Below are 26,239 nucleotides of genomic sequence, written 5' to 3'. Positions count from 1 at the left end.
TGATAATAATAATTAGCCTGCCCAAGACCACATGGAGAGAAAAGGGCAGCACCGGTTCTGGAACCTAAGTCTCTGTGCGCTATGTATGGTGTTATTTCCACCATGGACAAAAGCTTCTTCTCCATCAGATGACATCACTAGCCCCACTTACATCAAATAACTTGTGAAAAGAAAGAAATAACTCTTATAAAAGAAGGGAGGAAAAAGTAGAGGTTTTTCTCAACCATGAGGTTAAAAGTAAAAGTAACGGATGATGACATAATCTTCCCGATGGACTAACGGTCAGAAATAGTTTGATACAACCAATTTTATTACATTTTTTAACTGGTAATAAATGAGGGTTCATCACCTTTCTCGCTATTTCAATGATATTTGTAAAATCAGAAAATCCCCTAGGTTTTCACCTTTTCTGTTTCAACACAGTTTGTTGATTGTTAGTTTGGGTTTGCTGTGTATTACTTTTGGGGAAAAAATGCTGAATAACTCATGTTTTGCAGTCTCTATACTGTAGAACTTAAGTGACTAAACGTGAGTCATGTTTGTGGTGCTAAGTCTAGAAGGAAACCTCATCAAAAATAACAAGAACCTGTGTTTTCAAGAAAATATTATTCCACAAGACGTGCCTTAGCCTCATTTTCTTCCCCACCCAAGGGTGTGTCATATTTTTTTTAAATTGTAAAAGGATATCCTATTTTCTTTACTAAACTTGGATTTTCCTGCCTTTCATTTCAAGGCTAGAAATTCACTGCAAAGGTTGGCTTTAGCATGGGAACAAACTATTAATTAGCCAGATACTTTATAATGATTGAGACAAAAAGGACCCAAATGTCCACGCACAGTGTAAGATTATGATCGTTAGATTTAAGAGTAATTACAAAGAAAATTCAGTATCATGAAAGTGGCCATTCTATCCCAAATAATCTGTACATTCAATATATCCAGAAGAAGGATGTGGAAGGACCTGACTTGTAGAATATCAATATTTACTATAAAGCTATAATAATCATAATTAGTGAAAACGTAACTATGGAAATTACACAGTGTAAACTGGGACAAAGGTTAGCGAACAGACCAGGATTTTTTCTTACACAATATGCTAAAACCATGAAACAAACTAGGAAACATTGACAACTCAAAACTTCTGAGGATTAAAAGATACTCTAGGCACAGTACATAAATATCTCCTAAGAGGAGATATTTGCAACAGCTATAAATGACAACAGGGCAATGTAAAGAAAACCACACTGAGATCTATTTCACACCAATTCAATTGGCATTTTCTCAAATTTAACGTTTTGATTAGTTAATAAATTCACATGGTTATAAAAAAAATAAAACAATACAAAAAGGTGCACAGCCTCACCCTTGTGTTCTATTCATCCCACTCCCACCTACTTTCTAGGTTATCACTTTGGGGCAATTACACATCCATATGAACACGTCTTATTTTTCTCCCTCTTTTATAAAATAAAAGGTATCACACTATATTCACGATACTGTGCCTTGCTTTTTTGAACCTAACAATATACTTTAGCGATCTTTCCTTATCAGTACATGGAAATCTTCTACATGTTTTTAATGGCTACACACTAATTTAATTTTACGAATAGACCCAAAATTATTTAACTGGTCCTCTATTAAAGAAATTTGGGTTTCTTCTAATACATGCTTTGATAAACAATGCTTCAATAAATAACTGTATACATCACTGTGCGTTTATGCTAACTCTTTAGAAGAAATTCCCAGAAGACTGTTGGGTCAATAAGTAGGGACACCACCAAACACTGTAAATACCAACTGTTGGTAAGTCTGTGGGGTAATGAGAAATCATATCTTAGATGTGTAAGTCCATGCAAACACTTTGGAAAAGAATCTGGCAACAATGGGACTTCCCTGGCGGTCCCGTGCTTAAGACTTCGCCTTCCAATGTGGGGAGTCCAGGTTCAATCCCTGGTCAGGGAGCTAGGATCCCACATGCTTCGCGGCCAAAGGACCAAAACATACAACGGAAGCAGTACTGTAACATATTCAATAAAGACTTTAAAAATGGTCCACATCAAAAAAAAAATCTTTAAAAAAAAAAAAAAGAATCTGGCAATATCTAGTAAGGCTAAAATCCACATACCCTCTAACTCAGAAATTCTACTCCTAGGTAGAAACTCAAAATGTACTATGAGTCATATATAAGCCAGATAACGGCTTTAGTTGAGATGGGGAAACAAAAGAGAGAAATAAAAAGAATAAATAAAAGTTTAAACTATGGTATATTTGTAAAATGGAGTATAAGACAATAGTGAAGAATGAGTAAACAAGAGCTATAGGTTTCAACAGTTACTAACTTCTTTACATCTTGGACAGTTACTTAATCTGTCTCTGCCTGAGTTTCTCCATTTGAAAGCAGGGACAATAACAACACCTACCACACAGGACTGCTAACATTTTTTAAGCTTCTAGAACTTAGCCTGGCATGTGGTAACTATTATACATGTGTTTGTTAAATGAAATGAATCTCACAAATACAACTTGAGTGAAAAGTCAAGTTTCAGTAAGCAACATTCAGCATGATACCGCATACAGAAAGTGTAAAAAACGCACGAAAAGATACTACATGCCGCTACTTACAAACGTAGAAACGTTATAAATAGAAAGGAATGACAACACCAAATTGCAGTCAGGGACCCTGGAGCAGGAAGTGATTTGGAGGGAATATTAAGGAGGTTTAACAGCATTGGCCATGTTTGTTCTTACATAGTATGCAGGTCCCTGCTGTTCATTTCATTATTTTTCAAAGTTTTGTGTATGTTGGAAGAGTGGCATAATAAATAAACAGCTGTTTTAAAATGAAGAATAATCGATGGAAGAAAGCAGTAAGATGTATATTTCCAAAATTACTACAGGCGAATACAAGAAAAAAAACTATCAGCTATAGATATGAAAAGGGGAAAAACATGACTAGTAAAACCACAAAGCATCGTATCTAGAACAATGTCATACGTATCAGTTACTGCAAAATCAAAATCTAACCATACCTAATTTGAGAAAAAACAGCACATTCCACCCTCACAACCCAAAGATAACTACTGTTAGATTATTATTATTCTATTATTATTATTTTCCTGCGGCATGCGGGATCTTAGTTCCCTGACCAGGGATTGAACCTGGGCCTCAGCAGTTAAAGTGCCAAGTCCTAACCACTGGACCGCCAGGGAATTCCCACTGTTAGATATTTTTTAAAAGGACAAAACATTCATATAGGATCACTGAAAGTAACAGGATAAGTAGAGCTCTACCAGGCAAAATCTGACAAGAAGAAGAAAACAGTAGAAACATAATAATACAAAATAGAATTCAAAGCATTCACAGGAAAAAAGGATATTTTAAGTTGATAAAAAGCACACCAAACAGATGTCCTAAACCATTATGTGCTGGACAACGTAACTTCAAAAATATATACTGCAAACACTTTAGAAATGTAAGGAGAAAACGTCCAATCAACAATCATAATGGGAAATTTTTACATACTTCTGTCAGAAATCATGTGAGCAAAGGGACCAAAATAACATAAGAAACTTAATTTAGATGGAGACAGAATATTATACCCAAATAACAGAGAATATACATTTTTTCCAGACTCAAAACATTTATAAAATCAAATATTGATAATTAATCAAATATTGGGTGTTTTATGAAGACATAAATCTTCAAAAAAATCCCCGAAGTTCAAATCTTACAGGTCACATATACTGCTTGCTATACAAGGGAACAGAAATTAACAACCAAATACTGATCAAAAGCAAAAACATCAATGGCCTGCCTGCTTGAAATCTAAAAAAAAAGATTTAAGCCTCTTATGCCTTGTAATTGGTCCTGGGAATTTATCCTTAGAAAATAATTTAAAATATGGGGAAAATCACACGAACAAAGATATTACTCCCAGAACTATTCATGTGGCAAAAATTATGAGTAATCTAAATGTCTAATAATAGGGAAATATTTAAGTATATTATGGTACATTCACTTGATGGAATGTTACACAGTCATTTAATTACTGATACGAATACTGTCACAATATAGAAAATCCATATGGTAAGGTGAAGAAAGTAATCAGGATTCAAAATATGCAGCCAGAAATGGTCAGTTAAGAGTGGACAAGATATAAATGGTCGGCATGTACGAAACTACAGTTCAAGAGATGAAGGCGTGAAGATTAAATTGAGAAATCACTTATCCCACTATCAAGCTGTCAAAAGATTTTTAAGAAATAAACTCTTTAATGGTGAAGGTACAAAGACTCAAGCATTCTCCTACACAACTGTTGAGAATCTATATAAATTGGTACAATCTTTCTTTTTTTTTTTTTTTTTTTTTTTTTTGCGGTACGCGGGCCTCTCACTGTTGTGGCCTCTCCCGTTGCGGAGCACAGGCTCCGGACGCGCAGGCTCAGCGGCCATGGCTCACGGGCCCAGCCACTCACAGCATGTGGGATCTTCCCGGACCGGGGCACGAACCCGCATCCCCTGCATCGGCAGGCGCACTCTTAACCACCGCGCCACCAGGGAAGCCCTGCAGTTCTTTTTGATAATATGTACAAAAATTTGAGTAAACCTTTTGACATACAAATTCCACCTTTAGGAATCTGTCTTTAAAAAAAAGACTTTTAACATGGGCAAAGGTACAGTTACCAGAATGTTCTCACTATGTTATTTAAAATAGTGAAAAATAATAATAACCTAAATGTCTAAAAATTAGAGATTAGACAGATAGAATATGATATAGCCATACTATGTCATATTATATAATGTTTTAAAATGATATAAAATATATTTATTGACAGGATAACACTCACAATATGCTATGTGAAGAAAAGCAAAACACAAGGCATATGTAGTATGATCCCATTTTTGCTGTATATATTTGAACGGCTCCTTTGCCCTGACATTTTCCAATTGTAAACAATAAAATGCATTACTCGTAAGAAAAAAGTTATTGGACTATGCAGATGAGAAAAAAATTAAGAAAAAATTTAAAACCTTCTAGAAGAATGTTAGGGCAATGGGATGCCGGCTCTCTTCTCTTTTGCAAATTCTCTGCAATGTTCTCATGTACTTTTATTACTGAAAACACTTTATAAATTAACAAGGAAACCAACACTGATTTGTAAGCCCACCCTCAGGGAGAATATGGAATTGGCTCTGCCCCCCCTGCTTCGCTGCATCGCCCATTCTCTTCTGTAAGTGCAGACATATTTCTCCTCATTTCTCTAGGGAAGGCTCTTGGTGACCTTGTGTACCAATCAAGAGTTCAGTGAGCACAGAGAGCTCGTGCCAAGCTGCCAGCAGAGCCTCTGTGACTCCCCAGCCATCACTCACTGAGCTATAAAAAGACTGGCTGGGAGAAGGGAGGTGCTGGCCCTGAGGCCCACCGCTGGGCCTCTCCGGGTTTCCACTCCCTCATCCATTAGAGGAGATGTTCTCTGGGGTGACCCTGTTCACACTTCCTGATTCTAGGTGCAAGTAGGAAACAGAGCCGGCAATAACCAAGGGAGACTTGGGAATCCACACATCTGTACCCACAAAGAGCTATCGAAGTTGAAGGAGATCAAACAGAAGTCATGCTAAACTATGTGAAATCATGGTTTCATCTGGATTAAGTATCTGCATTTCACCAAATGCCTCCACTCACTCTGTAATCTCTATTCACATCGCTGAGCTGCCAGTAATTATCAGGGAGGCCCATGCGCTGGTACTCTTCACTGAGATCGATCAGCATCCAGCCTTGTTCCCTTTCTTCTCTATCCAGCTTGGGGTTGAATGAAAAGCAGTATAACTCCTCATATTTCACTGCAAAAAAAGAAAAGGGGAGAATAAAGCCAAATCAAGCCAAGTCAAAGCCAGAATCAAATTTCCCCAAATGCATTGTGTCTGGGCTGGAGAGGCCAGCCCAGCTTCTCACCCCTCGGGGCTCTCCCAGGGTACCCTGTCTCTGAGGTGGGTTCACCCACCTCTTCCCAACAACGACAAGACCTCAGGACAACTGAACTCAACTTCGCAAGAACTTCTTTTCTTTCAGGAGCATGGCCTTCCCCATCTTGTTTTTTTTTTTTTTTTTTTTTTTTTGAGTTGCTTCTGAAAGCGAATATATTTTCAGACCACATAAAATATGGAGATTAAAAAGTAATTAAGAATATATGTGTACTTACAATAGCTAAGACACAGAAGTAACCTAAGTGTCCATCAACAGATGAATGGATAAGGAAGATGTGAGATATATGTGTGTGTGTGTATATATATACATAAAATAGAGTATTACTCAGCCATAAGAAAGAATGAAATATTGCCATTTGCAGCAACATGAATGGACCTAGAGATTACCATACTAAGTAAAGTAAGTCAGACAAAGACAAATATATGATATCACTTTTATGTGGATTCTAAAAAATAATACAAATTAACTTATTTATGAAACAGAAACAGACTCACAGACATAGAAAACAAACTTATGGTTACCAAAGGCGAAGGGGGGGTGCAGAAATTAGGAGTATGGGATTAACAGATACACACCACTATATATAAAATAAACAATAAGGATTTCCTGTATAGCACAGGGAACCATATTCAATATCCTGTAATAAGCTATAATGGAAAAGAATCTGAAAAAGAATATATATGCATAACTTTGCTGAACTCCTGAAACTAACACAATATTGTAAATCGACTATAGTTCAATTTTTAAAAAAAGAAAACAAAAAAAAGAACACATATATTCCTTAGAAAACCAGAACTCAAATTTGTTTATGCACGTCAAGCTCAAATTTGGGATGGCCTCTCAGAGATACACAGAGGTCAGGCCACTGCCATGTTCTGATGCTCAAACAGTGTTAAATGACAAAACAGTTGAAAAAACTGTGGAATATATTTAAATGTTTGCACTTGAAACACTTGAACTTTTAACAACTACATAAATGTCATAATTGTACTGTTCATACAGTATTTACAGGATTCATTAAAAAATTTCCATTCACATGGCACCCTGCTCATGAGGGGCAAGTTGAAGGATGTGTGATGACAGACTTCTTTCCGTTGTGCCAGGGTGTCTCTAACTTCGTGCATCGCCTTTTATGCTTGTGAGGCCAGGCCCAACAGCTATCCCCAGCAAGATCAAGGATTTGGTTTTCTTGCTCTGGCCTTGCCACATTGAGGGAAGCAACTAGGCCAGCGCTGTCCAACAGAAATACAGCGTAAGCCACATATGTCATGTAAAGTGTCCTTGTAGCCACATTAAAATCGTAAAAAGAAAGTGAAATTAATTTTCACAAAATATTTTATTTAGCCCAGTATACCCAAAATATCGTTCAACAACTACGGAATACAAAACCTATTAATATTTTATACATTTTGCTTTGTACTATCTTTGAACTTCCATGTGTATTTCTCACCAAACAGCACAACCTAGCTCAGACCAGCCACATTTTAAGCCCTCGACAGCCCTGTGTGGCTAGGAGCTACCTACTGGACAGTGCAAATCAAAGCATTTCTGGTGATAGTAAATCGTGGTTGATACTCAGTGAACCCTTGTTTCATTCCAGATTCTGTTCTGATTAAACGTACTGACCCGTCTAGTAAGCATCATGACAGGTCTCCTTGCACAGATGAGAAATCTGAGGCAAAGGGATGTGTTGCAGCGATCCCAGGGTCACACAGCTAGGAGGTAGGGAGTCTGGCTTTCACCACCGCGCACTCTGCCCCCACTCCAAGGCAGACCCTTCTCTCTTCTCCCCAGACGGACCGCTTTTGTATATTTTCTTTCCAACCATCCCCCTAATCTTCTTTTTTTTTTTCCAACAGAATTTTTCCTCCTTATAGCTTTCTTAGATCATCCCATTTGTTCCTTCATCTGTCAATGGCGTTCAGCATGGACACTTCAGTGCTCCTGAACGTGTGTCTGGAGGACCAACAAAGCATCTCACCACCAGCAAAAGGCTGCAATAATACGCAGGCAGCCTGAGGTCAAAACTCAAGTTTCCAGCTTCCTTTGATTACTACTGAAATGACTCATCTACTAGAATGATAAGATAAGGGTCATATTTTAAGTACCAGACTTTTGAATTAGACATGCACTCTTTCTTGTAAAAAAGAAGCGAGAAGACTGGGGTTTATCAGTGAGATAAGCTATGTCTACTTCATTCTCTCTCGATGTCATATTTCTAAATTTGAAAATTGAGCATACTGAGATTTCAACGAAGAAAATGCACACATACAGGTACATGTACACGCACACGCACACTCACACACACAGCACAGACACTTCCAGTAAAAACGGTTTCTTGTCATCTTAGCAAATTGAACAGACAGCATATTAAATTGACATCCTGTTCTGGGAACGGTCGGCTCAACACTGACATATGTTTTCCATCTCTAAGTACCATTTTCATGACTCAGGCTTCTGATATCATAATGTTAACCACAAATGCAATTTGTTTAAGATGCCAAGAGAATCTCTTGAGAAAGCCTCAGTTCCTTCAGTGAAAGAAGAGCTAAGGAAGATGGGGTAATAATGGAAGTTAAATTCCATTTGCTAAATGCCTACAAATAGGTTTAAAGGTAGAAGAAGAAAACCATTCCATGACTGCAGATAGTTTTCTATGTATGGGCTCATTCTTGCTGTCATTGGGAAGAGGTGAGGAAACTGCACATAAATTAATGCAAGAATAACTTGTCACCGACATTAAGAAGACCACTCTTGAATTGGGAGACATCAGAATGGGTTGCCACTGAAATAATGAAATTTTCTCTTTCAGTTAATTTTTTTTGGGGGGGGTTCGCAGGCCTCTCACTGTTGTGGCCTCTCCCGTTGCGGAGCAAAGGCTCCGGACACGCAGGCTCAGCGGCCATGGCTCACGGGCCCAGCCGCTCCGTGGCATGTGGGATCCTCCCGGACCAGGGCACGAACCTGTGTCCCCTGCATCGGCAGGCAGACTCTCAACCACTGCGCCACCAGGGAAGCCCTCTCTTTCAGTTATTTTTAAGGAAAAGGGTGATCAACCATACCTTTGGCCCAATTTACCTAAAATTCTACATGCGGGCAGAGAAACACATTTTTGTCAGTCAAAGCTCAGTCTTGTTAATGTGGGCAAGCTTCTTACCCAGAGGCCAGCTCAGGAGAAGCCCTCAGCTAAAAACTGTCTACTCTGAGAAATTAAAAAATAGCATTGACAAAGTTGTAAATTTTACTGAATATTTCCCATTCATAATGTTTTGTTCCCCTCATCTCCATCTCTTGCAAAATACACAGCAGAATGTTTAGTAATCAACACTATTAAGGTAAGTAAGGTAGGTAAATTAAAACCAACAACAACCAAAGTAGGGCTCTGAGAAATCTCCGGTCCTTACAGAATCTGAACTGAGAGAAAATACTTATGTGCTTTGGGAAGGCCAAATCCCTGATTTTCCACCCACTCTTCAAACAAACACGTTAAATACTCCACTGGCTTTTCACATCGCAAAGTCTAGGCCATCACATCCAACATAAAATGCCTTTTGCTGCTCGTGGCCTGGCACCTTCAACAGGGGATGCATTGAAGGCTTCGCCCCTTGCGGCCTCATGACTAGGAGGGCACAAGAGCTCCTCCAACAAGAAGCAAACCCTCAGCATGCCTTTGGACGGGCTGGGGGTGGGGGGTGGGGGTGGGGAGTAAACTGAATGTGCACCTCTAATTAAAAAAATTTTCAGAAAAGCTTATGTGGAAATCATTCTAGCACTTCCTTTATTTACCTACCTAAATCATATAACTGCTAAACAAGGGCAGACTTCTATTTAGAAAGAAAAATGGCCATTTCTCAAATACTACATTAAACTAAGAATGAGTAGCATTTTGTCTACGGTTCTAAGAAGGCCAAGTCAGTGTTTCAGGACTAAGTAGAGGCGCATGAGCTCCACCCAAGCACAGAGACACACAGATGGGACTGACCTTATCTTATTTTAGCATCATTGTTCAGCGCACGCCTTAACACAGGGCAGCATGTGTGGCTGCAATCGATTCGATACCTACTGCTCTCATCAACTCCTTCCCACTCAGATAATCCCACTTTCTACTCCTGGAGAAGATATGGGCCATCAAGTGGAAACTCTTTCAACCTGGAAGCACCAAGCCTACAAATGGCCTTGTCTCGGCATTTAACCTCTGCTCCTTCCTCCCGTAAGAAAGGAAAGCGTGTTCATTCCACCAAATAAGAGAGCCTTCAGGCAGAACAAAGCAGTTAGGAAAACAGAAAAGAAAACATGGGGGCATTCACTCTTATTATTGACTAACTGGGAAAAACGGAAGGTAATTTATACTAAAATCAAAAGTACTTGAAAAATCGAGGGCTTCCCTGGTGGCGCAGTGGTTGAGAGTCCGCCTGCCGATGCAGGGGACACGGGTTTGTGCCCCGGTCCAGGAAGATCCCACATGTTGCGGAGCGGCTGGGCCCGTAAGCCATGGTCACTGAGCCTGTGCGTCCGGAGCCTGTGCTCCGCAACGGGAGAGGCCACAACAGTGAGAGGCCCGCGAACCACAAAAAAAAAAAAAAAAAAAAAATCTAAAGGAAACTTGTAACAACCAATGTAAAACCTGAATAATCCAATTACATTATTGACTGTTATGCAAATTTTTTTAAAAATCGAAAGGAAACACAAACATGAATTAGCATCAGCAGAATGTGAAGGATGAGGAAGGAAAGGGAAAAGTCACCAGCAGTCACTGGAAGAACACAGAGGTTTTAGAACCCAAAGTAAACCCTAACCCTTAACTTTAGAAAGTTAAATTGCTCTACACGCCCTAATGAATTCAGCCAACTGAAAATAAACGTACTTGAAAAACCATTTAAAGAGGGGTGAGAAGATAACACAGCTATTAATTGGATTTTGCATATTAAAAAAAAATGAGAACTTTCTTGTCTATTTTGAACAGACAAGTGATCGAATTAAACATCAGGACTGTGGAAGCTAACACGTAGTAAAAAAGGGCTACGGGACCCGGAGATTAGTATCATCAATAAAAAGGAAATTGTTACCGTAAAAATTGCTTGAGTGGCACTGACTTAGATAAGAACAGTAAAAAGTTAAATTAGGCAAATTAGACTATATCAATCCTGAGATTTTTAAAAATCACAGTAAACATGCTGAAGAATTAGGGACTAAGATGGGCTGAAAAAATACTGCAATTTCATAAAAAGTGGGAAAATAAACAAAAGAGATGGCTTAAATATGAAAGGGCCCAAGAACACTACAGAGGCAAAGATAATTGATACAAAAAAATAACCAGCAGGAGGCTAATTAGAGGGAGGAGGAAAGAAAGAACATGGGGAAAATGGAAGCCCTCTGAGAAACAGGGGTCTTCAAATCAGAAAAATGTATACCCTTATTAGGACATCAGATCTACAGCATTAATTTCTTTTCTCATTTGGGCCACAGCCCTATTTTAACTTATCTCTTTACGAAGAATTAAGGAGCTTACTGGATTTGGCTACGTTATTGTTTGGCTGGGATCTTTTAGAGTCCATGACCAAATTCTGACCAATCTGAATTCATATGGAAGACAAACCAATAAAATCTAGACAAATTTTTTAGTCATTTGATTTACACTTATCCCAGAAATCGTAATTCGGTGAAGACAGACTCGCAAGAGCTTTGAAGCTATCTCCTTCATAGGCCTTGACTGAAATGGACTCCCAAACATTTCTTCTTTTGTTAAAAAAAAAAAAGTGTCCTCTACAGGACCTTAGCTGTGCCCATAAGGGGAGCTGAAAACACATGGTTTGTGCTGGTGACCAACCACAATAACCCCAGAGAACACACACACACACACACACACACACACACACACACACACACACACACACACACACACACACACACACACACACACACACACACACACACACACACACACACACACACACACACACACACACACACCCCTCTTCTGAAATACCTTGAGGAGTGCAAAGATGTAATTTGTAAAAGGTCCTGGGATGGTCTGAGAAGCCACCACACTCCTGGTGGAAACTCCCTCCCACCTTGCCTCACCTCCACCCAGATTCAACACCCTGCTTCCAAGGTGACAGGCTGCAATATGTCCTAATTTTAGCACTGCCTTCAGCATTCAACTGTGAAGCTGCTTGCATTCTATTTCCTCTTCCCATACTCATGAAAGTACTATGTTTTACATAAACTGGCATTTCTAATTCCAATGTTTCACAATGCTGGTGGCTTTTTAAAAAATCTTCTAAGGTAATGGCTTTAATTCAATTAATGACTATAATTTCTTTCTTTGGTCTCTGGCTACAGCTAATACTGAACTCCCAAAACTTCATCTTTAAGAAAAAGTGTATATTTTTAAAAGCAGGGGAACACAGTGATTTTCCTCCCTGGGGACCCTCGCAATGTGAATCTGGGCACTCACTGTCATCTGGGGCCAGAGCCCTCACCGCCACTGTGATCTACTCTTCCAGTGCCTCAGCCCTTTCCCAGTTCTCTGGGCTATTCCTAAATCCCATTAATCCAGTCAGAGCACATTTACCATCCAGTACATCCATTAATCAGTGACACAGAAACTGCTGGCACGCAATTCCCCTCGCATTCTCTGCTACATGCAACCTCACGTACATCTTCCCAGAACTTCTGTTCCAATTATAGTGCGCCCTCCAAAAAGTTCAACTGCTTTTCTGGCTAACTCGGCAGTTCTTTTCAACACACTGAGATGAAAAAGCCTCAACGGGCTGACTTGAAAGGGGAGCAAAGTCAAGTTCATAATGATCAGATTCTGATGTTCCCATCACGTAACTTTAGCTCTCAGCTCTCAACAGACAGTACAGTTGTATCATAAGAATCTGAGGACCCAACCAAATGCTTTGAAGAGTTTACAATCAAACTTCTTGTCCTGAATCAAAAAGCATTTAGTAAAGTAACTATAAGCACATGTGCTATCTCCCTTATTAATGACTTCTGGGTAAACACTACCATGGATGTTACTGTTATACAAATGATCTCCTTTCACTGTATACTTCCAAGACACTGAACAAAGGAACCCTACAGTTCACACAAGCCACGTACACAAGAAACACCTGTGTAGATTTTCATACATTGACAGCATAGTAAGCTATAAATTTCTTAGACTTAAAGCATAATAAGCTAGAGTTCTAAAGACCCTAAGTTGAGGGATATATAACCAGAGAGTAACTGATAGCATATATTTTTCAAATCAGCCATTCTTCCCACAACACTTAAGGAGGTTTTGTTTAGGAGAATCAACATATACATACCCCGAACATTCACTGATGCTAACAAAGGTCTAGTTATGCCAAGCTTGGGAAATACATATCACTATCAAAAAGCAACAGAAACCAAACCTTAAAAGCCCCCAAATAGGGAAAACTGCCCTAGAGCTGTTGGATATCAATGTTTTCCGCACAAAACCATTTGTGGGTTTTGTCTTAGGGCCCAGTCAAGGTGGCTTGACTACCACAGTATCAGAAGGGCATACTTTGGGATGATTTCACCCCAAAAGTGAAGCACAACTAAAACCCCCTCCAAGATAAAAACTATGAATAATGAAAGAAGCTCATAGAGTAAGTAACTCAGACAGAGGCGCCCCCCCAAAAGACAAGGAACTCTATCAGATTTCTTGGCCTCCTCTGAAGGCTGGGATAATTCCTAAAGTACTGTACTTATGAAGTATTATCCATATTTCTTCAACACAATCTGTGAATGTCTTAAGAGTGGGTCCAAGCTGAATGCCGAGCCGCTCTGCCCTACCTGGCCTTGCAAGGCGGATGAGAGAGATGTAAACGTCATGGCAGTCCCTTTCCTGAGGGATGATGAGCTGTAAGAGCTGAAAGTTCTTGCAGCGAATGAGCAGAGGGCACCCGGTAGCCGTTGTCGCCTGTTTCTCGATGGTGGAAATCTGACTGTGAAGAATCTACCACCAAAAGTTAATATGGGTAAACTAAGCACAAATAACAGACACATAGGACAAAAAGTAACACAGATCTCTGAGCCACACACATAGACAGGAAACACTCCCTGACCTTCAGCTGGCTTGCACTCAGATGACGAGAATCTACGTGTCTGGGGTAAGAGCCCACTGTCTGAATTTATCATTTTATTTTTCAGTGCCAAGCTTTCTGATATCCAAGCTAATTATATGAAGCAAACTATTCGGCATACAATTCTGCACAGGTCCAGGTAAGGGAACATTTAGGCCGTCAAATGTTGCAATGCACTGAGTAGCTAAAATTAAATAAGGTCATGAGAAGTTAGTAAAGTAAACCTTGCAATCAACAAAAGCTAGAGACAGCTCCGCTGGGAGGTACCACCATGCTCCTCAATTCCACATGGAATGCTCTCAAGTTCAACAGCAACGTGAGATCGTTGTTTTCGAAGCTCTTGGTGGTCAGGCACGCTGCAGAAGAGATTTACTTGAAAGCAAATCATGCTGAAGTGCTCTGGCGTTTCAGGAGGGTCTCTCTCTGCTCAGTGGCAACACTTCATTCTTTAAATTCCTCTCCACTAAGTAGTGCCTGCCACCTTCTGCTGAAAAGATAAAGTCTACAGACTACAGAAAAGGCAAAATCTACAACTCAGGGACTCTGGTTCTGGTCATAATGTCATGGTTGGGTGGCTATATAAAATAAGAACTATCTACTGGTCTCATTATTATGTAGCAGAAATACCTGATGATGGGACTGTTCCCTAGACTTTTTTTTCTTTTTTAAGTTATGAGAAAACTGCAGACAACATAATAAGATGACTAAATGGCCTGCATTACAGGATGCTACAAATAAAGTGGATTGCACGTAAAGCACTGTGGAAATGCTGTATCTGGTACACTAACATTATTGAATCTCTACTTGACAGCTGTGACACGAAGCACTTATAGCTCTGGCTATTTCTATGTCTCTGATGATGTTCAAATAATTGGTGCTTAAAATGAGTAAACAGATCAAGTGGATGTGCCCCTTTACAGAAAAAAGGCAAAACCCACATTCCAAGAAGAGTCCTCTGAACACCCAAACGCCAAATCCCACCCTCCTCACCCTGAGGCCAAACAAAAAAAGAGGGCGTCAAAACTTGTTACTTAAAACAATGGAAAACACATAAAGCCAACAATGAGGAATGCATACCCATGTTTCTTTCCTTGTGTCAGGTGCATTTTCCACAAATATGACATGAGTAGCCGTCAAATACAAAGTACCAAGGGCCGCCTTTTTAGAAGATATTCGATCTACCAAGCGGACATTTTCAACCTAGAGAAATTAATGTGACAGGGTTAGAGGAGAGCAAAAAAGCTATTCACAAAAAGCAATCAGTAAGTAATCTCGAGCTTAATCCAAATATGATTTTGAAAATTCTCCCAATAATAAAAACCAAAACTTTCCCTCTTAATTAGATCTCACAATGATTCTGTATATCAAAAGATAAAAATTCACCAATTCCTTAAATAGAACCTTAAATGTACCACAAAAGTGTTAGAGACCCTATTTTTTTTTTTAAGATCTTTACTGGAGTATAATTGCTTTACAATGTTGTGTTAGTTTGTGCTGTATAACAAAGTGAATCAGCTATACGTATACATATATCCCCATATCCCCTCCTCTTGCATCTCCCTCCCACCCTCCCTATCCCACCCCTCTAGGTGGTCACAAAGCACCGAGCTGATCTCCCAGTGCTATGCGGCTGCTTCCCACTAGCTATCTATTCTACATTTGGTAGTGTATGTATGTCCATGCCACTCTCACTTTGTCCCAGCTTACCCTTCCCCCTCCCCATGTATAGATCCTATTCTTTAAGAATACCCTTTCTGTGTTTTAAATAGGTCAACATTTTTACTTCACTGTAATTATGTAATTTTAAGGCAGGAAGCATACACATGAAAGTTGAGTTTACACATTAACTATATATGAATAGCATTCTATTAAAAAAATAATGTATTTTCCTATGTGTTTCTCAGTTGTAGAAATGGCCCCAAGGTTATCTGCTTCCATATAAACTAGTAGGAAATACAAATATACATACAGGAGCAAAAAGTATCAGAAGAATGTTCTGCAATGCTTAGCAAGAAAATCTACCAAATTAAGATGCTAATATTTATAATAAAATCTTTCTAATAAATAGAATGCTCACTCCTGAGCTAAAATTCAAACTGCTACAGGAGACTTCTGGAAACAACTTTTATCAAGCATACATCTCTGAAATGTAGAGTAATTTCAAGAACATGTGCATCGGGGTCATTTCAATATGAAATGTAAAGGAAATGACAAGACAGTTTCTACAAACGAAAAGAGCAGCAACGACGACTTCAATAAGGCAGAGCCACCCCAAACACTCGATGAACATTCTAGTAAGGATGGCAGTGCTTAGCAATGCTACTTACTACTGCCAAGGATCAACCATCTACAGAAAGATACACTACCAAACGTAAGGTAGATAGCTAGTGGGAAGCAGCTGCAAAGCACAGGGAGATCAACTCGGTGCTTTGTGACCACCTAGAGGGGTAGGATAGGGAGGGTGGGAGGGAGGGAGATGCAAGAGGGAGGGGATATGGGGATATATGTATAACTGATTCACTTTGTTATAAAGCAGAAACTAACACACCATTGTAAAGCAATTATACTCCAATAAAGATGTAAAAAAAAAAAAAAAAGACACTGGCTCAACCCTCATCCCTCAAATCAGGATGGTGACTTGCTTCCATGAGGCAGCTGAGAGACTAGTGAATCATATGTGCTCCATTCTTTCGTCTAATATAGAAGCTGTTGTGCTGATGCAGTTGGAGAGCCCAAGGCTTCTCAACCGCTCCAGGAAGCCCTGCAGGGACAGCGGACTGAATGGACACCCCTCAGGACCGTCAGGACAACTCCAAGGGCAAACATCACTCCACACATTCCACTGCCTCAGTTTCCTCTGAGCCCTTAGAACCAAACTAGCCTTCTGGGAATAGTACTTGAGCGTCTTGTCCCACTTCTTCCCAATTTCCAGGGATCTAATGAGGCAAATAAAGAATCAGGTATTTACTATAATTGGGGGGCATACAATTTATGCGGGGGGTGGTTGCATCATTCCTGAGGCCTTGTGAATGTCTATGTGTATCAAGAATGGTCATTCAACAGCAGTGTTCTTAACCTACCAGCTTATGGTTTTAAAAAATACTTCTTTTGAGGGCTTCCCTGGTGGCGCAGTGGTTGAGAGTCCGCCTGCCGATGCAGGGGACACGGGTTCGTGCCCCGGTCCGGGAGGATCCCACATGCCGCCGAGCGGCTGGGCCCGTGAGCCATGGCCGCTGGGCCTGCGCGTCCGGAACCTGTGCTCCGCAACGGGAGAGGCCGCAACAGTGAGAGGCCCGCGTACCGCAAAAAAAAAAAAAAAACTTCTTTTGTTACTACAGTGCTCCACATTCTTTCACATGGTTATTCATCAGTCTGTCTCTTTCGTAAATGGTCCTCACATCATTGGTTTACTTTCGTACCAGGTGGTCATCATTTCTTATACATTCATGAAAACAGTTTATATAGTAAGGATAGTAGCCTATGGCTTAATTGTTATTTGTATGTTTTATAACTGCCTCTTTACCAAACTCTTTTACTAGTTCTAATAATTCTTTCACCAAAGTCTCTTGGATGTTCCGAGTAGACAGGAATATTTTCCGTAATAATTTCTCTCTTCCTTTCCAATATTTATACCTTCATTCCCCTTGTTTAATGGCATTAACTAGAACCTTCAGAATAACAGTAAATAACAGTGGTAACAACACTCTTGTGTTGCTTTTCATTGGTTTAATAACAGTTTTATTGAGACAGAATTCAGATACCATACAATTCACCCATTAAGAGTATACGACTCAACGCTTTTTAGTATATTCACAGCACTGTGTAGATCATCATTGTGCAACCACTACTACCGTCAATGTTACAGCATCTTCATCACCCGAGGAGGAAACCCTGTTCCCAGTAGCAGTCAGTGCTCTTTCCCCACTAACCACCTCAGCACTAGGCAACCATCAATCGACTTTCTGTCTCAATGGATTTGCTTATTCCAGACACTTCATATGAACTGAATCGTACAGTCTGTTGTACTCTGTGACTGGTTTATTTCACTTAGCATCATGTTTTCAATCCGTGTTTCAATCAAAGTTCATCCATTTGTAGAATGTGTCAGTACTTCATTTATTTTTACTGTCAAAAATATTCCATTATATGGATATACCACATTTTAGTTTATCTATCTGTCAGCTGATGGACATTAGGGTTGTTTCTACCTTTTGGTTATTATTACTATTATTTTTTTTAATTATTTATTTATTTTTGGCTGTGTTGGGTCTTCATTTCTATGCGAGGGCTTTCTCTAGTTGCGGCGAGCGAGGGCTACTCTTCGATGTGGTATGTGGGTCTCTCACTATCGCGGCCTCTCTTGTTGCGGAGCACAGGCTCCGGACGCATAGGCTCAGTATTTGTGGCTCACGGGCCTAGCTGCTCCGCGGCATGTGGGATCTTCCCAGACCAGGGCTCGAACCCGTGTCCCCTGCATTGGCAGGCAGATTCTCAACCACTGCGCCACCAGGGAAGCCCTGGTTATTATTAATAATGCTGCTATGAACATTCTTATACAAGTTTTTTCTCATACAAGTTTTTATGAGGACATATGTTAGGTGTATATATACCTAGGAATGGAATTGTGCCGGTTCATATGTAACTCTTTGTTTAACCTTTTGAGGAACTCCCAGACTATTTTCCAAATCCAAAGTGGTTGTATCATTTTACATTCCCACCACCAATCTATAAGGGTTCTAATTTCTCCATGTCTTTGCAAACCCTTGTTAAATAATTTCTTTTTTTGATCATAGCCATCCTAGTAGGTATGAGATAGTATCTTGTGACTTTTAGTTGCATTTCCCTAATGGTTAATGATGCTAACATCTTTTCATGTGCACATGTGTTTTTAATGGGAACACTTCCTATATTTTACCCTTGAGTTTGATGTTGATTTTTTTAAAAATCACATAGTGGAAGTGACCTACTCCTATAAGAGTTTTGATTTTTGAAAATGAGGAATGAACATCATGCCTTTTAAATATATATTTGGATGAATATTTACTTTTTTATTTTAGTCCTGTGCTATTAATAATAGTAATAGATTTCTTAATCCTTAAAGAAGTCTTGGATCTTGGTATATGACCAACTTGGAATCGGTGTCTTAGTGTTTCAATACTCCTTATATTTTATCTGCTATAATTGTTTTATTCTTGTTTTCCCTTTTGGTTTTTTTGCATCTCTGCTCTTAAGAAATCATTACAGTTAAAATTACATAAATTATTTAGGAAGCTTTCAACATACAAATTACTTAGTATTTGAAGGAAATATGGGTACTTCTTTATACAGAAACAAGACTTTAATAATTCAATTTTTTGTGCAATTATAGATCTGTTCAATGTTTCTATTTTTTACTAAATCTCATTTTGATATCTATTTTCTTTTCAAATTATCTTATTGCCGATTTTCAAATTCTTTACAATCTTTTAATTCTTGTCTGTGGGTAAATCCCTCTCTCCTTACCCCTTCTCTCAGTCCTAATATTGTGAACTATGTTCTTATTTCTTTGTGATTAGGTATGCATATGTTTTTCTTCTAAGTAACAGGTCTTGGATTTATCAAGTTAATTTTTCTCTTTTCCAATCGTTACTTTTTGCTTGTGTTTGTTAATAAATGTTTTAACATGCTTTCCTTGAGTATATCATGTGGTTTTTGTTTCTTTGTTCACTTTAATTTTTTTTATAATTTTCTTTTTCTTTTTGGCTGCGCCATGAGGCATGTAGGATCTTAGTTCCCCGACCAGGGATCGAATCTGCAACCCCTGCCATGGAAGCATGGAGTCTTAACCACTGGACCACCAGGGAAGTCCCTGTTTGCTCAGTTTTAAATTCTTGGGTGTAATAGCTCATCAATTTTCATTCTTTTTGATTAATAACAAGCTTTAAGTCCAATCATTTTCCCCCAGCTAAATCTTTGGCTGCATCTTATGAGTTTTGTTTGCAATATTATCATTCTTATTACTTTCTAGGTAGTTTATAACTGCAGTTTTTATTTCTTCTTTTTTTTTGCGGTATGCGGGCCTCTCACTGTTGTGGCCTCTCCCGTTGCGGAGCACAGGCTCCGGACGCGCAGGCTCAGCGGCCATGGCTCACGGGCCCAGACGCTCCGCGGCATGTGGGATCTTCATGGACCGGGGCACGAACCCGTGTCCCCTGCATCGGCAGGCGGACTCTCAACCACTGCACCACCAGGGAAGCCCTTTATTTCTTCTTTGACCCAAGAGTTCTTAAAGAGAATATTTTTCAATTCCCACGGGATTGGATTATGGTATTTAAATTTTTGTCATTAAACATTCTATTCTGAAGTGACTATGAGAAAGTTATCATGGAAGAGACTGTGGGAGGAGAAAAGCAAGGGGATATATTATTTTTAGGACATTTCTATGGGGAAAAACTCATTTGCATGCTGAAATGTGCCTAGCTAAATTAACCAGAGGTCCAGGATTGATATACCAATTAAAAATATCTAAAAACAGAATGTAAATAATTCTCTCTGCACTTAGAACCAATGAAACAAAACTTTATTAGCGTAACCACATTGAACATAAGATAATATTTTGAAGCCAAAGTATTTAGTATGAATTATTCTCCCTATAGAAGTGAAGAAAGCTATACCACTTAGATTATTTTTAGAAAACCTCAGTGGAACAGAAGAAGGTTTGCAGATGGTGGTAGGTTAAAACACTTAATGAGCTTTTTCCATGTCTTTTTGTTAACTTTGGATGCTGCCGCAGCAAAATTACATTTCAAGATTTGGCAATCGTTCTCACAGGTCTCACAGCTGTCAAAAGTAAGGCTGAAGGGGAGGGAGGGGAAAAAAAATGAGGGAAACACCAACAGCATGATTTCCCAGTGATGTAATAAAAGAAATGAGTAATAAAAATTAAAATCCCGTAATCTGAGAATTTCTGTGAAGATGGGAGCACTAAAATTGGGACCACCACGTGGTTTACACTAAGACAGCCAGAACATTCCTGACTGTGATGCTAGAGTCAGTCAATTCTAGAAAAAAATGAAATAAATCTCAAGAGTTTGGGCACCATCATGAAGCCCCATTGGTTCAATAACTGCCTCACTGTCGAGCTGACTTAATTCTACCTCATCTACACATGTAATAAACTATATGGTAATAAGGCTTCTTTCATACTTGGAGAGATAATGACTCTCAGGAAACCACCAGCTTCTTTTTTTTATATATATAAATTAATTTTATTTATTTATTTTTGGCTGCGTTGGGTCTTTGTTGCTGCGCACAGGCTTTCTCTAGTTGTGGTGAGTGGGGCTACTCTTCGTTGCAGTGTGTGGGCTTCTCATTGCGGTGGCTTCTCTTGTTGTGGAGCATGGGCTCTAGGCTCACGGGCTTCTGTAGTTGTGGCACGTGGGTTCAGTACTTGTGGTGCACGGGCTTAGTTGCTCCATGGCATGTGGGATCTTCCTGGACCAGGGCTTGAACCCGTGTCCCCTGCAGTGGCAGGTGGATTCTTAACCAGTGCGCCACCAGGGAAGCCCAGGAAACCACCAGCTTCTTAAGACAAACTTATTGCAATTCATTTGCATGTTCCTGGGAACACCACGCTTAAGACACACTTGGCATTCGTGCTCTGCAAATGGCAATTCATCTATGCAAAAGATATTACACTATTATCATTAACTCTTGAGTGTACATTTTTCACTTTCTGACATTTCCAAAAATGGAATGTATCTTATGATTAATGTGGTAAGAAGCCACTGTGGCATTTAACTGGCAGCACTTTTTCTTTCTCTGTGGTAAATAAAATCTCAGTGCATTTTACAATCACTGATGTCTTAGGTTTGCTGAAATGCAGTTATTAGTCACTGGCATATAAATTATATTTGAAATCATGGGACTGAAAGAGGTTACCTCGGGAGAGCATGCAAAGTGACAAGAGGAAAGACCTGAGGGCATCCAACACTTAAAGCTCTGAAGGAAGAGGAGGAATCAGAAAAGCAAACTTGGAGGAATGGCCAGTTAGGAGGAAAATCAGGAGAGCGTGCTGTCAGGGGAGAGGGTGCAGAGGGAGTGGTTTAAAAGGAGAATGTTTATGCCGATTGCTGCTGAGAAATCAAGTAAGGCAAGAACCGTAAAATGCCCATTGGACTCAGCATCACGGAAGATGCAGAAGGGGTCGTGGGAGCCCTGGGATCAGAAGCCATAACACAACGGCTGGAGGAGTGAACTCATCAGAGCTGAGAAAGTGGAGATTCTACTCTTCGCGGAAGTGAGGGCAGAAGCCAGAGCTGGGAACCTGACCACTCAAACTCCATCCCGGAGTAGCAAAAGACCAAAGCATGCAAAGAGCTTTCCAGAAGCAATAGGCAGGTCAAGACAAAGCAGCCTATGAGGGTTGCCAACCAGGGGGCGTCTCACACTGTGATGCACACAGGAAATAAAGTAACTCCCATTCGGAGGAAACTGTGAGAAATACGTTTTAAAGATTAGAAAAAGGAGATGAGGATCACTGGACAAGGATTTGTTTATCCTGCTTGTACTGAAGTCTCCCCAGTCCTACAAAGCTTCTCCTCCAGCTTTTAAAACTGGTCTTTTTAAAAATTAAGAAACATGCTTATTTATGCAATGTTTAAAAATTCAGAAATACAGAAGAGGGAAAGAAACTCACCCTAGGCCCATAATTGAAACACAAGCACTGGGACTTCCCTGGGCGCAGTGGTTAAGAATCCACTTGCCAATGCAGGGGACACGGGTTCAATCCCTAGTCCAGGAAGATCCCACGTGCTGCGGAACAACTAAGCTCATGGGCCACAACTACTGAGCCCGCACTCTAGAGCCCGCGAGCCGCAACTACTGAGCCCACGTGCCACAGCACCTGAAGCCCACACGCCTAGAGCCCATGCTCTGCAACAAGAGAAGCCACTGCAATGAGAAGCCCACTCACCACAACGAAGACCCAACTCAGCCAAAAACAAATAAATATTTTTAAAAACCACAAGCACTGTGAATCTTTTGGTGTATTTTAGAAAATATTTATACCTTATTTTAAGCATTTTTTGATTACGTGGCAAAGTGCCAGGGGAAAGAAACCCAAGGATGGGGAGGAAAAATCTAATCTCTGCCGTTGCTTTACTGAACCTTTCCTTGCCCCAAATCTTCAGGAGAGTAGGTTGTATACTGTACTGCCTTGATGGGTTGGACAAGGGCTGTGTAATTAAGTAAGAGGCGGGTTTTAATACAACACAGCTGAGTCATGGACCAGAGGTGCCTAAATGGATGGTGAAACAATCTATAACCTGAACTAATTCAGTGGGAGCAGAAGATTATGCTAGAGGAGACTGTGAAAGTGCAAACATCCAAGGGAACCGGCAGAGATTCTGGGAAGAGCTTTGGACTTCTGAAGGGAATAGAATGGAGGTGTTCAAAATAACTACCAACATGGCATGGGTCAGGCCAATCCCAGCCGTCAGTTGGCTCGTGTAAAAATTACCAAAATAATAATAATAAAAACAACAATTAAACATTTTTGGAGAACTTACTCTCTGCCATGCACTGTGCTCTCACTGCATACCTGACCTCAGTTAATCCCCACAATAACCCCATGACTTAGGTCCTCACATAATCTTCATTTCACTGTTACGTTTAGAGACCTGACAAATCTTCCCAGGTCACACGAGCAGTACATGGGAAGGCTCAGCTTGGAGCTAAGGTCTATCCAGCTCCAAAGGCCAAGCTCACAGGTCACCAAGGCTGTGGACCCTGGTGAATGCCTATGAGGTCATTCTAGTTCTGTTACCCAAAATTAATATGTTTAGGATAACCAGTTAACAATTATTTTAAGCAACTTTATACATGAAATTAGTATTTGAAAACAGAATGCTGGGACTTCCCTGGTGGCGCAGTGGTTAAGAATCCGCCTGCCAATGCAGGGGACACGGATTCGAGACCTGGTCCGGGAAGATCCCACATGCCGCGGAGCAACTAAGCCCGTGCGCCACAACTACTGAGCCTGCGCTCTAGAGCCCGTGACCCACAACTACTGTGCCCACACACCTAGAGCCCGTGCTCCACAACAAGAGAAGCCGCCGCAATGAGAAGCACACGCACCGCAAGGAAGAGTAGCCCCTGCTAGGCGCAACTAGAGAAAGCCCGCGCACAGCAACGATAGACCCAACGCAGCCAAAAATTAATTAATTAATTAATTTTAAAAAAACAGAATGATTTAAGAGAAAATTATATTGTAAAACTATATTCACAAACCACTATGAGAACATTCTTCTTTGAGATAAACCCAAAGACAAAAGGCCTGGGAATGGGCTAGGGGAACCCAAATGTTGGCACGAGGACATGTTCAGGATTCTCAGAACCAAAAGAAAGAACAGTAAACATTCAATTCCACTCAACAAAATGCCTTTGTGTAGCACGGTGTTAGGTTCTGGGAAGAAGAACAAAAGGCTGAATAGGATGGAGTCTTTGTCTCATCCTGAAGAATCTTACAGACTCAATGGAGAAGGCTGTGCCCCAGTTTAATAGCCTTTTCATTCCCATCCCCGCTCTGCTGAGGTTAGATTGAGAGGAAAAAAAGCTTTCATCAGCTTTTCTAAGCCGAGGCTGAAAAGCCTCAGTGAAAACATGGGGCCCCTCCACGGCACTGCCAGGCCTGAAACAGGACACAAGTATGGCTGCATCCTTCCCCCATCCATCACAGGGAGACACAGCCTCTCCGCAGCCATTCTCCATTGCACCACCTTCTAATTTCAATCTAAAGAGAACAGAAGTCTTTACTTTCTACCCTGCAGGTTGAATACTGGACTACTGAACATTTTGGGGTTCTAGAATCATCTCTATCTGGAAAAGAAAAGCTGCTCTGTAGGACAGGGAGTCCAAAGTGCAGTGTAGGGTTACCTTTTAATGAAAGAAAGGAAGATGAACGGCACTGCCCACCAGTTTTGCTTGGGCTGAAGGTGAGTCCTCTAACCCGTATAAAGCAGGCTGAGGGTCACGGCCAGTCAGCCAGGGGAAGAGATCCAGAGGCTGCGGAACAGGGAGAAATCAAAATGTCTGCAGCGGCCAAAACCGAAGACAAGTTTATGTTCTAATCTAAGAAAAGCAACTAGATAAATAGTTTGTCGTGCTAAATTTGGTATCATGACATTTTCTAAGTCCAGCAACATGAAAAGTAAAATATTTGTCTGCAAGTCAGGAGGCCTCGACTCTGGTTCTGGTTCCGGTTCTGGTTTTGAAAGGGAACCGTTGGGTGCAGGCAACTGAGCGACTCCGTCTGGGTTCTGACTCCTGTAAAGGACCTACAGGTATTTAATGCCTTCCCACACTTGCACAGGTTAACTCAGAGGTGCTTCAGAGAGACGTTAGAAAACCCAGAAAACAGCAGTTGTGAAAATACACACGATAATGACTCAATATTAAATCTCAAGAAATTTAGCCCCTCGGTAACGTGGTTGGCCAACAGAGCTCTCGCGATTTCCCAAGGAAAGGAAGCACCAGCCTCGGCCACAGCAGATGCCACAACACTCTCTGAAAGTGGCCCAGGGGCTGCACTGCAGCCCAGTGTTCGGGGCCCAACGGAGAGAAGCCCCCGCGGGCAGAGCCCGGCCTCAGGTATCCACCGTCTTGGGTGCAGAGGCTGTGCTGGCTTCAAGCAGTGCCCACTACCTGCTCACGAACGAACGAACTGCTGACAATCACAATCAGGCCCATTCAGGACTTTTCTAGAAAAGCTGAAGGTAAAGAAGGAAGCACCGTTGAGGAGGATTCCTCTCAACTTCTCCCTTGAGCAGAAAGGATGAAAGAAGGGTAATAATAACAACACTACTCACATTAACTGAGCAACTGCTGAGTGTCAGGTATCGTACTAAGTGTTGTCCGCACACTATTTCTAACCCTGGCTGAAAACTAGACGTAGTGGTCCCACTGAACAAATGATAAAATACACATGCAGCCTGTAGACCTACTGCCCAAGGCCCCGCAGCTAGAAAGCGGCAGAGCCAGATTTCAGACCAGAAGTGTCTGACGCCCACACCTGTTCCCTAGATGTGTCCCCAACTTTACCCCCTCGGTCCAAGCCTAACACTGTAAATCCTCCATTTTCCCTAAAATTTCAACGACAGAGTTACACGGTTAACACG

General features: G+C 40.6%; 1 protein-coding gene across 2 annotated transcripts in view; it reads right to left on the bottom strand.

The window, feature by feature from the left end:
- The window catches only part of MTMR7 (myotubularin related protein 7), a 95,012-nt gene that overhangs the window by 42,006 nt on the left and 26,767 nt on the right, over nucleotides 1-26,239 (bottom strand). Inside the window, exons 2-4 of one of the 2 annotated variants that reach the window (XM_060291397.1) lie at nucleotides 15,162-15,284; nucleotides 13,795-13,957; nucleotides 5,683-5,840 (exon numbers count right to left, since the gene is read on the bottom strand). In XM_060291397.1, coding sequence (XP_060147380.1) covers nucleotides 5,683-5,840; nucleotides 13,795-13,957; nucleotides 15,162-15,284 — 444 coding nt within the window. Of the gene's footprint in view, nucleotides 1-5,682; nucleotides 5,841-13,794; nucleotides 13,958-15,161; nucleotides 15,285-26,239 lie in introns of those variants that run through there. The other variant, XM_060291398.1, reaches the window with a different exon arrangement.

This window comes from Globicephala melas, chromosome 21 (genome assembly GCF_963455315.2).
Source record: "Globicephala melas chromosome 21, mGloMel1.2, whole genome shotgun sequence".
Taxonomy (NCBI): Eukaryota; Metazoa; Chordata; class Mammalia; order Artiodactyla; family Delphinidae; genus Globicephala; species Globicephala melas.
This window is presented reverse-complemented; position numbering and strand designations above follow the sequence as displayed.